The sequence below is a fragment of the Phyllopteryx taeniolatus genome, chromosome 21 (assembly GCF_024500385.1).
Source record: "Phyllopteryx taeniolatus isolate TA_2022b chromosome 21, UOR_Ptae_1.2, whole genome shotgun sequence".
In the NCBI taxonomy this organism is placed as follows: domain Eukaryota; kingdom Metazoa; phylum Chordata; class Actinopteri; order Syngnathiformes; family Syngnathidae; genus Phyllopteryx; species Phyllopteryx taeniolatus.
In genome coordinates, this window is record NC_084522.1 from 8,470,359 (window position 1) to 8,488,049 (window position 17,691).

The 17,691-nt window shown below is 41.2% G+C and overlaps 1 protein-coding gene across 6 annotated transcripts in view; it reads right to left on the minus strand.

The window, feature by feature from the left end:
* Nucleotides 1-17,691, minus strand: part of csmd3b (CUB and Sushi multiple domains 3b) — a 386,559-nt gene that overhangs the window by 121,463 nt on the left and 247,405 nt on the right. For 5 of the 6 annotated variants that reach the window (XM_061760284.1, XM_061760282.1, XM_061760281.1 and 2 more), the window contains 3 exons: nt 16,395-16,472; nt 11,162-11,249; nt 10,925-11,049 (listed from right to left, as the gene is read on the minus strand). In XM_061760284.1, the coding sequence (XP_061616268.1) occupies nt 10,925-11,049; nt 11,162-11,249; nt 16,395-16,472 (291 nt within the window). The remainder of the gene's footprint in view (nt 1-10,924; nt 11,050-11,161; nt 11,250-16,394; nt 16,473-17,691) is intronic. The other variant, XM_061760283.1, reaches the window with a different exon arrangement.

Genomic DNA, 17,691 nt, shown 5'->3' on the forward strand with positions numbered 1-17,691 from the left:
TTATTTCTGTTTTTAACATTTGTCTGACTTTTGTTCTGTCACATCTCCCTTTCCTTCCTCTGCTGTTTTGGGGCAGCAGACCCTTTGGCCCACATTTTAATGAGCGTAGTCATTGCTAAATATGTGACAACAAGCATCAAACCCTCTGAATCATTGTAAAAAGCAATTCATTGAACACATTGTTATCATCATTACCCTTCTTTTGTTTCTTTTTTTTATCACCTCACTGGCCAGCACGCAAGTACGGACAGGGAAGTACATGCACGAATGATCGTCCATGGATGGGGATAGATATTGTACATACTTGCACATATTTAAGTCGCCTGGGTTATCACCAGGTCATACTGTATTTAATCAAGTTGTCTTTTGCCACATCGGCCAAGTGACAATGCTCCAGTCATGCACGGCTTGCTCTCTCGGTGCAAGACCGTCATTGCGCCTCACTTAAAGGGAATGAATGAAAGAAGCTTCTTTAATTGGTGGCCAATAAAGTCGGCTGTGTTCACTCCCACTTGTGCACACAGACCCCCTTTTTTTTTTAAATTCGCTGTCGATGCGTGTCTGCGAAATTACGACACCTCAATCTAAACTTCCTCCTCGCAGAGTTACACCATAAATCCGCACCAGATTTTCGCTAGTCATGAAAATGAAAATTTTAATCACAACCCAAGGGTTTGGTACCCCACCAGTTTTTGACGTTGAAAAAACAAAACAAAAAACACCAATTTATAGACTCATCGCACAGGCTATTTTTTTCCCTGGAATATGTGTCCTTAAAGTGCTCCACGGGACAAGTAAGAGACCCTTTAAGACGATCTATAGCCCCCAGGTGTGTTGTGGCGGCCCTCAGTTCCTCAGCTTCCCCTCAACTGGCCCCTGACTGATTGTTCCTCTTATTCGCAATGCATCTCCCCTTGACCTTCTCTGGTGTTTGGCTCACCGCAATCCATACACTCACACCGACACGTATGTGTGTGTGTGTGTATATAAGTGTGTCACAGTATATCTGCATGTGACAATGTGTGCATGTGTGTAGTTTGACAGCTCAATCAGGGCGGCCTAAACGGATGGTCACCCCATCGGCGTGCCATGAGGTGATTCGGCGCTGTGCTGTCATAGCGACGGCATGAAAAGAAATATCACTGTTTCATAACTGGTCTTCAACTTTGTCTCCCATCTATCAGCCTGCATCTACAATTTTTATATAAATAGTGTGGGGTGGAAATTCACTCTTATTAGTAGCAAAATATTTACATTTCTGGGTTAATTGAACATTGTTAGCATAGCTCCATGCTAAATAAACAAGTTAAACTTTACAGTGGGGCCTGGAATCGGTCAGCTAGACTAGGCTAATGAAGGAATTCAACATCTTCACTCAGTGCTACTTCTTTGCACTCTAAAGGAGAAAATATCAAAGCTATGAACATTAACATGCCTTGCTTGACAGCATGCCTTGCTCGATTCATGAATCAAACATACATGATTGAAGAAATTAGCATCTTTTAGCAAATTGCTGGCACATCACTATGTTGGTTTGGGAATATTTTTAAATGGTGTGCATATTATTTTTTCTTTGTCTTGTCATGTCATATATTTCTCTTTACCTTCTGTTTTCCATGATATGTTTGCTGGCCGTGAAGGCAGTGGTAACTCCCATGACTTCTAGGTTGAGTAGAAAAGATCTGGTATTGACCAAACGCATTATTATGGACACAAAACATTTTGTTTTGACATGTTTTGGGAGAATTGTCCTCAAGGTTTTCTCCACTCTAGCAGAAAAGACGTATGATTCCCCATGTGTGTTTCTCAAGGTTCACATTGTCTCACCGAGGGATCTGGCCTTCGAGGTTAGCGTCCTTGAACCCCCATACTCCACACTTCTCACCAGAGAACTGTATTTAATCCAACTGCTGCACAGCAACACCAAGGACGCCCAACAGACTTCCCGGGTATGAATTAGTCACAGAGCTGATTTGGAATCCAGGTCTGTTATGCTCATGATCCCTAATGGTAAATATCTACTGTGTTAGGGAGTCATTCCACTTTATATGGTGGGCACAACAATCGAGCATTCTGAATTTGGTCAATTGAGTAGAATTGATTAATCGTGTCTTGAAGCAGCTGAAGCAAAATGGAGTGCAAAGCAGGTATTTATTTGAGCGTACTTTTCTTTCAGAAATCGGCGAAGTGCGTGTTCACACAGCCACTGCGGCTAACGTGTGGCGACATTAGCGTAACAGCGGAAATTGCTTTTTACACGAAAAGGCGTGTGGAAAGTGAGTCTCGTAAGTCAAACTGTGTTTTACTGGACAGGCAGAAGGGGGCTCTGTTGTGGGCAGAGATGGACAGCCTGACATCTGTGGCTGAAAGGAAGGTGCTGAACAAGCTTCTGTCCATCATTGACAATCCAGAGCATCCACTGCACAGCACCATCTGCAGGCACTACCCCCATCATTCTTTGCGGTACCGCAAATGCAATGTTTGATCCAAACCAATAAGCTTCCAGGACAGAACTACGGACAAAATAAATACAGAACACAGGCAGAAGGCCATCGTTATGCGTATTTAAATAGAGTCGAGCAAAGCAATTTAATTTGGGATGTTACAGGACATAAATCAAGTTAATCAAAACCTTCAACTTGTTCATTTAGGATAGTAGTTTCACCATCAGAGGAACTAAGTGTAATTAAAGTGAATGCATTATTTAGGAAGAAAGTATCTCATTTAAAGGACATCATAAGTAAGCCCGACAGGTATGCTCATCTTCATTTTGAGGCAAAGCGTTAGAAGGCAATCTTTTATTTTTTAGGACACATACCAAAAAAAAACTCCAGGGTTTTTAATTATGGGATCGTCCTTCCCAGTGCTTGGGACATTTCAGAAAATGAGTAACGTTTTTGAATGAGGAAAAAGTTTTAGAGTTGGCGATTTACTTTACGGTGGTACCTTTAATCGGCAAGGGTTAGCTAGTGGCGAGGCTTATGGTATTAACAAATTAGCTATAACTGACAGACACAATCTGGTTGGGAATTTTAACTATAGGGTCATCTTTCTGAGTGTTTGGACATTTGTTCTTTCCACCTACTAAAGAACTTATGAGCTATTGGAAAAGGTTTTAGAGCCAGTGGTACTTCGAATCAGCCACCAAGCTTGCAAGTAGCTAGTAGTCTACATCTTTACTCGGTGGTGCTTCTTGTAGAACAGCACAAACAGATGGACTGAAAAGACTTTTTTTCTGGAATGTTTTGTGATTATTATTATCAATCTTTTTTTTTTAGGCTGATGCTACTGCCGAGCTTTTGTGCCATGTTGCTATAGAGGAAAATATTTAATTTGAGAATGTTAACTTTTTGTAAATATTCCAAAGATTGTGTTGCCTTATTGATGAAGGGGATACTAAAAGGCCTGAATTGGATTGGGGATTTGATTTTGGGGATGCCATAATGAGTGTTTGGGACATTCTACCCCTCAAAATTTTGCACAATTTTGAGCTTGTTGAAAACGGTCTACATAACTCTCCAGCTAGCTAACTAGAGGCTAGGCTTCATTCTGTGCAGATAAGCAGATGGACTCAAATGCAAGCACTTAAAAACAATGGTAATTTTGTTTTTGCGTGCTAGCTATCTTTGTGGAATATTTTTGAAGGCTGCCACTGTTGAAGGTTTGCATGTTCACTCGTCCAGTGCTAGACCCAAAAATATACAAGCTATGAATGTCAGGTTTTCTGTACAATTTCTGAGCTTGCTGAAAAAAGGGGTACTTTGAATCAGTCACTTAGCGAGGCTAATGTATTAGTATACATCTTTACTCAGTGCTCCTTGTCAAACAGCACAAACATATTTCATATTTGGATGAAAAACACTTCTAATGGTTTTGTCTACAGGGACATCTTGGCGAGTGTTTGACAGTTGTTGTTTTTTTTAGCTGAAGAAGTTTTTAATTCGGTAATGAATGTTGAAAACCTTGAGGATGATTAATTACATGAACTAGCATCAAACACCCTTAACATTGTTTAATTTGCAGTAGTTTAGAAAACAATGTCTTTGAGGTTGCATCACAGCATCAAATGAATCACTTTTATTTTGGCTTTTTTTGCAAAAAGAAAACATTAAGAATGTACACAGGAAGTTACAGAGTAAGCTTTTGAGCTTGTCTGTGAATGATGAAAAAGTTTCAAATCTAATATAATAAAACTTTTCTTTTTCAGTCCTAGGTACTCCCGAACGAGCACTTTAAAGCAGCCCGCCGACTTAAGTAGGTATGGACCAATAGCCTCCGAGGCTGATTGATGACATCATTAAGCCGTCAAGGCGTCCCGACGGCCGACTGTAAATGGCCCACCAAAAGCTTGTCGAAAGAGAAACTGATTCACTTCTTTTTTACACATGTACAATGAGGCATCTTTCATTCAGACTGGAGATTGAAAGAGATCAACCGAACACCCCCCTGAAGTGTAGACGCATACACACACTAACACTCATTCGTACACACAGTTTTGGCTCGCCGGTCTCGCCATCTGTCCATTCATCAACATGCCACATGGACACTCGCTATGTTTGTCCGTCTGCCTCTAAAAAGTGTCGTCAGAACGGACAGAAGGATGATATGCCTTGTTTATTCCCATTGTGTTTTAGAGCTACTAAATAATTGTTGTTTTATTCCAACTCCTCCCCATTTAGTTTGGTTTACTTGTGTGACGAAAGCACATGTTCTGTCCACGCTGACTTTATTTGCAGGTTTGGACCGAATGAGCTTGTTCATCAATAAGATGGCCCGATGTTCTCCCCACACAATGTTCCTTTCTAACGATGTTACTCATGGAGTGCTGTGGATGAAAAAGGTCAACCCTCAGCTGTCATCGCTCTTTGTTCCATGTGGGTTTGTAATAATTGTTTTGTTTTTGGTATCAAAATGTCCCTCGCATATTTGCAAATTTACCTGTTGATAATTTTGTGCTCAGGCCAAAATAATGTGTGTGCTTTGGCTCCATCTTGTGGCATCTTGGTGCCATGGAACTACATCAAAGTGAGTTGAGGAGCTTCTTGTAGTGTTTTGCCGCCATCTTGTGGCATCTTTTTGCCAAGTTACCATGTCTATGCTGTAGCCATGCCATAGCCCTTGTCTAACAGAAAAAAAAAAAGATTGACCACCATGTCGTGGCATCTCCAATATAGACAATTACAAACGTTTTTGTGTGGGCGTCAATTACTTGCGGATTTTTGCTATTCATCCCTATTTGGCTCCAATCTCCCTGTATTTTATTGTAATTTTAATTTGCTCTCTAAACCATAATGCGTTGGAAGATGGCTTCATGGATTTTCCAACTAATGCTCCTGTATGTGTCCAACATACTGTATATCACTCAGAGTCAAATTCTAGTAGTCAAATAAGCACAACAGGGAGGCGGGGAAAACGTCTTTGGTAGTACAACTGATTTGAAGATCAAATCCCTGTTTTGCTCCATTCAGCTTCTTCTGTGACAAAGAAGAGCTGATGTGACATTTACATTCACCGGAGCCCGCCTGTGAGGCTACCAGCACTGACAGCGTAATCCGCCCACAATTCCCCTTTTTTTTCCACAGATGCCGTCGCATTTGCACCAATTTAAGCCCACCGCGCTGCACCTCAGCTAAAATTGCCGAAAGGAATTACGTGCGTTTGTGGTATAATGGAGCAGTTGGCGAGGCTGCTCGGTGTTTCGGATGGCAGCTTAATCTCGACAAGCCCGGTTGCTAGATGTAAAGAGTCTATTAGCGTCACACCTACATATTTTATAAAAAAAAAAAAAAAAAGAAAAAAAAAAAAAAAAAAAAAGATTTCCAATGTTGCATATTAAAGTTTCCACCATGAGGGGGGCAAACGGAATGCACTCAATATTCCATGCGATGCTCCTTAACTAATCCACCAAAGCATCATATTTTGACCTGGAGGGCTTTATTTGCTATGTGTATACTTGCTTGGGAAGGACTGATCTCGCCTGTGGTTCAAATACCTGTAAAGTCTCACTTGTCAGTGTTATGAAAATGATGCCCTTCAAGCAACCCTGGTATACTCAGATTCATCTGATTTACACATATATACAGTGTAGGGGCTTTTTAAAAAATCATTTTACAGCATATACTGTAAATTAGCTTGGTAATGGTAAGGTTGAACTAAAGTAAGAATGGTCCAAATGTCTTCTCTCAATTGTTTCTTAATCCAGAATTTGGCTTTTTTTTGTTGTTGTTGAGGGGTGGAAGGGAGAGTTATACCAACTATCCATCCAGCCATCCATCTTCTTTACCACTTATCCTCACTAGGGCCGCGGGCTGCTGGGGCCTATCCCAGCTATCGTCGGGCGGGAGGCAGGGTACACCCTGAACCGGTCACCAGCCAATCGCAGGGCACACAGAAACAAACAACCATTCACACTCACATCCACACCTATGGTGCAATTTAGAGACCTCAATCAACCTACCACGCATGTTTTTGGGATGTGGGAGGAAACCGGAGTGCCCAGAGAAAACCCACGCAGGCACGGGGAGAACATGCAAACTCCACACAGGCGGGGCCAGCATTTGAACCCGGTCCTCAGAACTCTGAGGCAGATGTTCTAACCAGTCTATCACCGTGCCGGTTATACCAACTATCCCCACAAATTAAAAATAAAATGTTAAATATCGGCAGCACGGTGGACGACTGGTTAGAGCGTCAGACTCACAGTTCTGAGGACCCGGGTTCAATCCCCGGCCCCGCCTGTGTGGAGTTTTCATGTTCTCCCCGTGCCTGCGTGGGTTTTCTCCGGGCACTCTGGTTTCCTCCCACATCCCAAAAACATGCATTAATTGGAGACTCTAAATTGCCCGTAGGCATGACTGTGAGTGCGAACGGTTGTTTGTTTCTATGTGCCCTGCGATTGGCTGGCAAGCAGTTCAGGGTGTAGACCGACTCCTGCCCGATGACAGCTGGGATAGGCTCCAGCACGCCCGCGACCCTAGTGAGGAGAAGCGGCTCAGAAAATGGATGGATGGATGTTAAATATCATAATTTCCTCAATATTTAGATTTTCAAACTTTAATTAAAAATATCACAAAATCTTTTTTGATTATGGTAACGGGGGTGCGAGAACTCTGTTGGCAAGTTGAAGGGGGTGCACAACTAAAAAAGTTAATCAAACATAGTCCTACAGTAAGAATGGAAGGACACATTTTTCTCTGAAATGTTTCCCCATTCAAATGTTAGCTATTTTCCAGGCTGTGTTAGGCAGAGTGGTGCGTCAAACGGTTTATGAAAGGCAGTAGAAAAGTAACAATGGAATCTTCCATACATGGTTTCTCAAGTCTGTCCAGCAATTTTTCAAGTGTTTCTTTGGGGAAGACGGAGTGCGCCAACTGTGTTGAGATGTTGAAAGGGGTGTGTGTAAGAATGCATGGGTCTAAATCAGGGGTCAGCAACCTTTAATACTCAAAGAGCCATTTCGGATAGCTCAATAAAACTTGACGGCAGGTGTCGCACATCGGCGCTTGTGACGCATATTTTAAGGGACAAAAAAATACATAAAAATGGTTAACGGTATTTTAATTTTACAAGAGCACCATAATCTTCAAATTTATAATTACATTTGAAAAACAAACAAATTCTAATTTAGATTCAATATTCATTATTTTCCAAAATCAAAGAGGGCCACAACGGAAGGATGAAAGGGCCACATGCGCCTCTGGAGCCGCAGATTGCTGACCCCTGGTCAAAAGGTTTCTCTCAGCTGAATCAAATTGTTTACTTTTTTGGGATGTTGAAGGGGGTGTCAGGCCTCAAAGTTTTCAAAGATATTCCTGAAGTATGAATGGAAGGACCCGAAATGTTCTCTCAATTGTCTACTTAATACATTTTTTTTTGCCGTTTTGCTATTTTAATTTCTCCCTTGTAAGGGGTCCCTGGATGCCTTATTGCTCCGAATGTGAACCAAAATGTGATCTGGAAACCAAGGTATGTACCAATCTGTGACCTTAGTTGCAGTCTTGGACCCCTATTACAGACACGCAGCACAAACATAACATGAAAGAGTATGGCTGTTTAATGTTATATGCAGTTAAGCGTTACCTGGAGTATATTATTCCCATGAATTACATCGGATGGCGAGGCCAAGCACATAATAGCCTTGTTACTAAGCAACAAATGCTGAGCGGTACGGAGCACTTTCTCACGTCAAACAAAGTTGCCTTCTGTGCAGTTGCTCATAATGCTGCTTCTTTATTGCAAACAAATCACTGTTACATAATGTTCTTAAACTTAGTGGCTTCCTTGGAGGGAGGACACTTAACCAATCGTCATGCCCGAGACTTATTGGCAGGCGTTTAAATGATCATTATTTTGTCTTTGGTGATGATGATGATTCTCTAACAGGCATTCAACATATTAAATTGCCAATCGTAAGGAATCGAGAAGTGCAATATCTGCAATAATGACTTGGATAATAAGGTTGATTGTTGTGGACCCATCCGAAACCGAGGGAGGCTGTTGTATCGTAACATTTGGATGGACTTATATTAACTTTACTTACGAGGAGATTGTATTTGCGGAGTCAGTCCATAAGAGTCAAAATTGTTTGATGATCCCTGACCTTGGTGGTGCCCAATATTAAAAGTCAAATTCCAGTCTTATGTAAAAAATAGCAATTCCATGTTTTCTCTAATTGGGATATTGTCATAGCGTAGCTTGGGACAAATGTGAACATTATTGTATGTTTCAAATGTTTTCTGTCAACCGACCTCTAATCCACATTTTGTTTTCATTTTTACATAGTGTGCGTGGGAGAAGGAGTGCGCCAACTCTGTTAGTATGTTGAAAAGAAAATAGTTTAATATCAAATTTCTTCTATATTGTAAACTCCGAACTAAAGAACAATCTTCTTAGCACGTGTCCGAGTCTGGGCCAGAAGGGGGTGCACCAACTCTGCCCAGGTTGTTTAAGGGGATGTGTGGCTTAAGACGCTTTTGGGAAATGATGTTTCCTCAAGTAAGAATGGTCCGAAATTTAACTCTCAATGTTCTCCTTACCTGAATGTTTTTTTTTTTCCCTAGGGAGCGTGATGGAGAGGTGGTGCGCCAACTGTCGGGATGGAAAAAGTGTGCGGAATGAAGTCCTAAAGTAAGAATGGTCCTAAAGTGTTCTATGACTTGTCTCTTTATCCAGATGTTTGCTGGGGAGAGGGGGCGCGCCAACTCTGCTGGGATGTTGAAGAGGGTGCGTGGGTTAAAAAGTTACGAAAAATCAGTCTTTAAATAAGTACTGTATGTAACAATCCAGACGTGCTCTCTAAATTGTCTCCTTATCCAAATGTTTTCTTTTTATAGGGTTTCCGGGGGAGAGGGGGGTGCGCCAACTCTGTTGAGAGGTGATGAATAGCTGAAAAAGTTTGGGAAAGACTGTCCTAACATCTTTAGAATGGAACAGTCCAATTGCCTTCTTATCCCAAACTATGCTTACCTCATTCTTTGAGTTTGATTGCTGAATTATTATCAGTCAAGTGATTAAATAATTCATTTCATTCTCCCACAAAGGGATATGCACCCCATATTTGTTTCCTTATATTTTCAAGTATATGTGTCTGTAGCCCTGAGTGTGACACCGTCGGCAAGGCCGACGTTGACAAACGACTTTGGCATTTAATGTGACAGACGCCCTCCGTCTTCGTCACACGCCGCTTCTATACGCGAGCGGTAACCTGAGAAAAGCAGGCCGAGTGTCAAACTGGAGCCAATTTGACCAAAGCAGTGATTACCTGGAGGGTGTATTTTATAATTTTGTTGTGAAGAATGGTTCAAAGTCAAAATGTCATACAAATAAATAAATGATGTAACTGCAACACTGTCGCGGTCCAATGAAAAGTATGTTGCTTTAAATTTTGTCCAGTTATTAAGCATAAAAACAACTAAAAGGCTAGACTCTGCAAATATCGACCATTTTCTTCTTTCACATGCGACACCTGGCCTACACCACAGAAACACTACCAACGACTAAAAAGAGGGAGAGCTGCAGTGTTGTTGGATGTGCAGCCGCTTTAGTAGTAGTAGTAGTAGTAGTAGTAATAATAATATGCACTAGTTAGTAGTTAACATCCACGCCTATCTCTACCCGGTTGCCATGGTAACGCAAAGTAATACCCTACCTGCAGTAGAAGGGGTGCAGTGTGAACTGTGGCTCATTTGCATGAGACAGGATAGCTGCCAAATGAAGAGCATGCATCTTTACATGTTGTTTTATGCGAAAACCAAAACAAAACAAAGAAAGCTCCAGCATTGGTGGATGCACACTCGTAGTCACTTGAGCAAACGTAGCCACTAGTCACCCCCTAGCTTCACCTCTGTTCTCCATGGTGATGTAATGTTGTATTCTTGTTGGCACACCACACAGTAGAGGGGTTGAGGCTAATAAGTGGCTTATATGCACGAGACAGGACATTGTCCAATGAAAAGGATGCTTCTTTAAATGTTGGATTTGTATGCAAAAAAAAACTAAACTGAGAACTGTAGTGTTGGACGCACAGTTGTACATGCTTGAGCAAGAGTAGGCACTAGTCAGGAGCCACCTCTGTGCCGCCCCTGGTCAACACAAAACTGTACTCTCAATCACACACCACACAGCAGAGAGGAGATAACAAACCAAGATCCAGCATTTTGTTTTCTTGCAAGTTACGGTTGGACTACATGGAAACACTGTCATGTCCAAGACATGGAGACACTGTCATGTTCAAGCCTAAAGCGAAGCAGAGCTGCAATGTTGTTGGATGCCCACTCGCTCCACAGTAGTAAAGGTGTATATGCATGAGACAGGGCGGCTGTATAATGAATTCACTTGTTTGTTTCTTTTTTTTTTTTGAATACACAGTAGCATTTGTTTGAGCAGCATCAAGCTTTTTTTCTATTGCCTGAATCCAGCTGTTTACCTTTGCAGACGGGCCTGTGGTCACTCCAGGCTGCGAAGACTTCGGCCACTCTCTGGCAGCTTATGGTTTTGCTGCCTTGGAGTACATAATCTTCGTCGCAGGTGAACTGTACCACGCTGCCAATGCTGCAGAAACATGACAAATGGAAGACCAGTTCACAGAAAAAATGCATGTTTCAGTAAATATTACAATACCAGCGTTTTAGCTGAAATGCGCCACAGCTAGCGCAGACAGTACCTGAAGTCGTTGCCGTGGCGTTTACCATCCTCTGGCTCTCCCGGGTCGGGGCAGGAGTTTGACGCCTGTCGCACGCCACCTTCATTTACTACAAGGACACGTGGACAAGCAGGGACACACGTCAAGAGTCACAAAGAATTTACCTTGAAAATACGGTTTTGAGAGTTAGCTGTTCATGCACGGCCAAGCAGGGGGGTAAAAAAACAAAAAAAATTTCATAAGATAGCGTCAATTATTCACAGAGTTCCGCTATGCGCGGCCGGTCTCGGTACCGTTCCTCCATGAATAAAGTGAGGGGGTCCGCTGTATATGGCTATACGGTATACAGCCGCGTCAACACAGTTTTTCAGCCTTGATGGAGTCTGTACTCTACTGGTAGTAGTACTAATTCTACTTTGCATTTGTGTTGGCATGAATCAAAACTGACACAGCCTAAAAAAGAAAACAAAACAAAAAGTAACTGACAAAGTACAGCAACAGGTAGCTTGACTCTAAAAAATTAAACATGAAATCCTTAAACATTCAACAAAAAAGCATCTGCCTAGAGAGTACTGTTCGCCGCGTCAAGGCAAGATTATAGTGCAAAACTTTTTTTCCCCCTCTTAAACCTTTGGAATATCAGTGTGTGAATAAGTAACAACCCCATGGTGTGTTGTGTTTGTGCTGTAGTACGCCAACACACGTTCTCCCTTCAGGAACGTTCTACTAACGTAGTAACTTTAAGATCACACGAATAACTTTACTTGTTAAAAATAACAATACCTAATGAAGCCCAATATCTGCTAAAATAGGTTATGATTGAGCTAGAGCTAAATTAGTCATTGTATTACAATGGAATTATTCTTCGTGACCGGATTCGGTCTTGTTTGTATTCTGGTACCCCGCGGCTTCGGGAAGAAACCCTGGGAGCGACTTCACTCGGCAAATCTTCATGAAGACGCACGAGGTCCATCACAGCGAACCCGGCGGCGATGTTTGTTGGAACTTTTTCCCCACTTCTAAAAGCCAGAAAAACAATATGTAGTCTTTTTGAGCGACGCTGATGAGATGTCGCTGTAAGGTGACGACAGTGATTCAAACGAGATGAGGCAAAGACAATGCGGTAGAGGCGTAACAACACGCCGAGGGCGACTTGGGTGGTGCGTCGGTTTGTTGTGTTGCCACCGTTTGAGCGCCTCCCGTGACTTCCGTTCTCTATGAAGTGACTGTCAAGACGAGCTGCTGTTTTTTTTTTAAAGAATATACATTGTCACTAGTTCTTTCTTGTCTTATCTCCTGGTTTAAACTGCTTTCTCGCATTTGGACAAACAAAAATAATCCCCCGTATATTTGAGGTTCACTATTCACAAATTCACCTTTTCACGTTTTTTTTTTTTTGGAACCTCCCTAGCTATTTGCTAAAAAACAAAAAACAAAAAAACCTCTTTCTGAAACCCCGACTGAGAGACAAGCTTTATATGTCGGGTCGGAGGTAAGTTTAGCCTGGGTTGTCACAGAGAGTCTTTGCCGTATGTGCATGTATATGCACATTTGCGGTCAACTTGTTCTTAAATCGACTCATCTGTAAGCTTTTTTTTTTAAAGGATATTGTTGTAAGATGTGTTTGAAATGATCTAAAATGTTTTAGGATCATATTCTGTGATTTAGTTTTTCTTGAACAGAAGAGTACCAACAATTTTGCCTACATGAGTAGTAACTGCCGACTAAAACCAGTGATGTGTGAAATAAGATTTTTGGAAGTATAAGCGTCTTCGGTCAGTAATCGGTCAAATAGCAGTATTACAGCCATTACTGTTTTGACTGTGAAGTCCTTGGGAGGGTACTTGGCCTCCACTTAACACTCAAAGCTTCGAAAAACACCGTTGTCATGTAACCAAATGACCAAAACAACAGTTTTAATCAATTTCCAAAATAACCCCTGATATGCTAATTACTTCAGATTTTAACACCTCATTGAATGTAAACACACCCATAAATTAATTTAGTTGCTAATTTGAAGCCCCCTGACTTTTTAACAACTAACATTCCAGTATGTCTGATACGTTGTTATTTGGCTAATTATCTGCCATACCGATGACATTCAAATGAGTCGCACTGTGTGTTGTCATGGCAACAATCCCGCTAATTTGGCTGACACATGGTCCATGTTTTGGATACTTAGCATCGCAGCATTGACATTTACATTACGAGCATGTATTTCTTTGTTTAATTTTTGTTCGAGGTGGTGTGGCCAGCTAACAAACAGTCAGTGTACACTCAGCAGGTGCAGGTGGTTGCCTGTGTTGTTTCGCCGACAGGCTAGTTTGCTGCTTTGCTGGAGCGGCTAATTTGACCATATGGACTCTTCGAACGGCGCACCCTAGAGGGACCGGCTTGTAGGCACGTAAACAACGTCACAGAGGCGCACACGTACTACGACAGCGGATACGTGCGACACGCGTGCACGCTCGCTTTGGTTGCTAAACCAGTCAGAAAGGAGAAAATTAACATCTGACCCAATCAAGGCTGTGCTAATCAGTGTTGAAATTGTTCACATCTGTGCAAGCGTGACTGGGCGACCTGTCAGGAACATGACTGAGCGTCTGTGCTGACTAACTCATCCCGCATCGGACACAACATTAGGTACAACTGTGCCATGTGAAGCAGTGGTTATCAAACTAGGGTTCCCAGACCTTTGCAGGTCTGTGAAACGTAACGTGGGGTTCCGCAAATTAATTTACAATGAATTATGTCATATCGTTTTATCCTAAATTTGTCAACTGTTGTGCCAATACAGCAAATGAACAAAACCAATTACTTATCCGAACCTTATCTTTGGGCCAATTAAAAGCTCTGATATGATTGTTGATTTTTACCATACAGTGGATATAAAAGGTCAACATACCCCTGTTCAAAGGCCAGATTTTCCTACTAGAAGAACTTTTACATTTCAATCAGAGGCAGTTTAAATGGTGGCAGGTATGTGCTGACTTTCATTTAACATAGTTTTGTATGTGATTGAGTAATTCACAGCCACATTGCCAGTTCCGAGAGTGTGTGCACAATATTTTATTTATTTTTTTTACAGTTCACCAATACAGGTTAGGAGTTAAATTAATGGGGGAAAAAGTTTTGAAATGAATTAGGTGAAAAAGCACAGGCGAGCGTATGTGGCGCCCTCTCTTATTCATGCATCTGGAATGATTGTGCGTCCTTGGAAGTGTGCCATTCCCTGTCACTGTCCACGCATGACCACGGAACCCAAAATGAGTGTCAGTGAAGTTAAAGGGTTAAAATAATAGCGCACATCATCATGGTTACATACAAAAATATGTCTTAAAGCAAGCATGTCTGTGTTGGAGAGCAGCGAGGGAGTGGAAAAAGAAATAGTGTGTGAAAGCACTCTAAAATATGCGGGATGAAAGTGGCCGCTGACAGCTTCAATGACTGGGAGCTCGCTAACAAAAAAGAAAAGAATGCCACACTCATTCTTAAATGTCCAAGAGGCTGTTTCCCCCGCATGGAAGCATATCAGTGCGTCCATTTTCACTTTACCGACCACGGTCAAATGGCTTGTGAACCATTAGCTGCCCACAATGTGATAATTTTGCCATGGTATATAATTAGCCCAACCAGTGTGCCGGATTTATTTAAATCGAGGAGTCAGAACATAGGTGTACATGGAAATATGTACCGTTAGTATTTTTTGCAGTTTTCTGGCACTTTATAAATTAATGAACCCATGGCTCTTATTGATGTTTGTTTTCATTTTACAGACTTGTTCTTATAAACTCATATGAATACATAGAGTGTTGCCGCAGTTCTTGTTTCAAATTAGAATGGATCACAACTTGATGCAATATTCTCAAGAATTACACAGTGGACAAATTTGGCAAAGAGGTCTGACCCACTCAAGGCTCACAATTTGACCTTTTCACCCCTGTGTATAATTAGACCAAGTTAGTTTTCAGATTTTTTTGTGTTCACTTTCTTGTGAATGAATCCATTGAGTTGGTGGTGTTTGTTTTATGAACCTTTTGGGTAAATACATATAAAGATGGTCCTCAGTTCATGACGGAGCTAATGCAGTTGCTACCGTAGCATTGAATTGTTTTATATTTATGGCCTATATGTGTTTTTCATGCAAATAGTGTAATTGTGACTTAAATGCTGTATTAGAATAGGTTTGTTATAGACAACTGCAGACTTGCGTACAAATTTGGGTTACATCACCAGCGTTGGAACAAAACTCTATTTTACAGTGTTCCACCACATATTTGCTGTTCACTACTCACTTACAGGTTATTTTTGGGAACCTATTTTCGATTATTGGCTGAAAAATTCACTTATTCGTTGTTTTGTATTCAGGCCAAAGCACTTTCTAATGTATATGCTTTTCCGGCAACTTATGACATCTTGGTGCCAAGGAACTATGTTGAAGGGAGTTAGGGAGGGTCATACAGTGCTTTGTTGCCAATTTATGTATCTTAGTGTCAAGGCGCCGGCACGGTGCACGACTGGTTAGCACATCTGCCTCACAGTTCTGGGGACCGGGGTTCAAATCCCGGCCCCGCCTGTGTGGAGTTTGCATGTTCTCCCCGTGCCTGTGTGGGTGTTCTCCAGGCACTCCGGTTTCCTCCCACATCCCAAAAACATTGCGTGCTAGGTTAATTGAAGACTCTAAATTGCCCGTAGGTGTGAATGTGAGTGCGAATGGTTGTTTGTTTCTATGTGCCTTTCCCTCACGAATAGTGGATAAATGCTGCTAAGGCGCATCATGACTACCACACAGATTTAGACATTTTAGGATGAGCCTAGAGGAACGGAACGCCATCATGAATTGAGGACCCCCTGGTCACTAGTACAAGCAGCGAGCAAGCAGCAGGTGATGCAAGGCAGTATCCAAAAAGAAGGGTAAGAAAAACACAAAGCGAGCTAGTGAAAAGACCGTGCTCATGATTAGAAGAAAACACATGCATAAACTGAGACATTGTGATCAAAAATCTATATGCAAAAAAAAACCAAAACATTTTTACAGGCAAAACACGTCACTCTAAAAAATGATTTTCAACATATTTGTGCTTAAACAAAATATGGTTCACATAAGGCACAATAAATTGAAGGCACTTAAGTGTTGAAAAGCCATTTTTTTAAGAAGCAAAAAGCAGGCAAAAGGAAAAAAGAGACAAGAAAAAGTAAGGCCATCAGCACACGTTAGTTCATTAGCCACAGTGACATTAAGATGCAAACTCACAGATTGAAAACTTGCCGCCGGAGTCTTTGCCAGGGAACAATTTAACGCCCCGCGACTTAAAATCTACTGAGCGCTTCACTGCAGAAGAGAACAAAACACACAGAGAGAAGAAAGAAATCAGAACAGACTGGATAAAGAGGTGCGAATAAGAATCATAATAATAAAGCAAGAGACAAGCGAGGAATGGAGGGAAAAAAAGTGGCCGGTTCTTCTCCACACGCTATGCTAAGAGAAGGAAGAGTGGCACGCTAAACAGACAATGACAGGCAAAAAAATAACATCAATTTCATGTCAGGGTGTCCTGCCGCCACATTCAGAGAACAACAAAAGAAGGTCAAGAAAATTGCCGCTTGTGTTGGGTTGGCTCGACTTGCAAAGATTTGATGATGTGTGTCATAACAACAACAATCTCCATTTAACCATTCCTGATTCTTGGGAGACCAGCCTAGTTTGTCTTGTAAACTCCAGGGTGAAAGATACATTCATTCATTCATTCATTTATCTTCCGTTCCGCTTATCATGCAACAAAATACAGCTTTAACACTGACTATGAACACATTTCCAAGAATGAGGTCAAATCCCAATTTCATCATGACATTTTAGTTAAAAAAATGAAAAAAGAAATCAATTTAAAACAATTAAAACAAATACAAAAATACAGAATACCGACTATTATATATCTGGCGTTATGGCATATTTATTAAATAAAAGAAAACAAGACAAATGAAAGTAAACATTGAAAGGTACTGGATTTTAATACTGAATATTGCTGGATTAATGAGAATGTCAGTTGGCATTTGATAAACAACAATTATAAAAGAGTTAATGTCTCTGTAAATTGATCCATGCTTTGTTAACTATATCTCACCAAAACCCCAACAATTACAATTAAGTATTTATTCTGCTACATCCATTTGCTGTTGTGTCTGATGCATGAAGCCAATGACACGTTTCACATCATATGCTTTTATCTTGACTTTCCAAAGGCGCCTTTATGTCCAACAAGAAAAATGGAGCCGTTAGATGTGTGCCCTCGCTTTGCTGCAAGAAAATGTCCCATTTGCCACATGCATTCATCTGCAAACTATTTGTATTCACCTGAGCTAATTCATTGGCTGTGTTTAGTGTGTCTTAAAACCTGTGTGAATATGCATTCAAGTTAAACATCCCCATGGTGATGTTCTCGCAGTAGATGGAGGGCCAGATGTATTGAACTAAACCACATTTATTGGCTTAAATGTTTGATTTAAAAGAAAAATTAACACAAACCGGATTAAATTTGTGCAAACGTTACCTT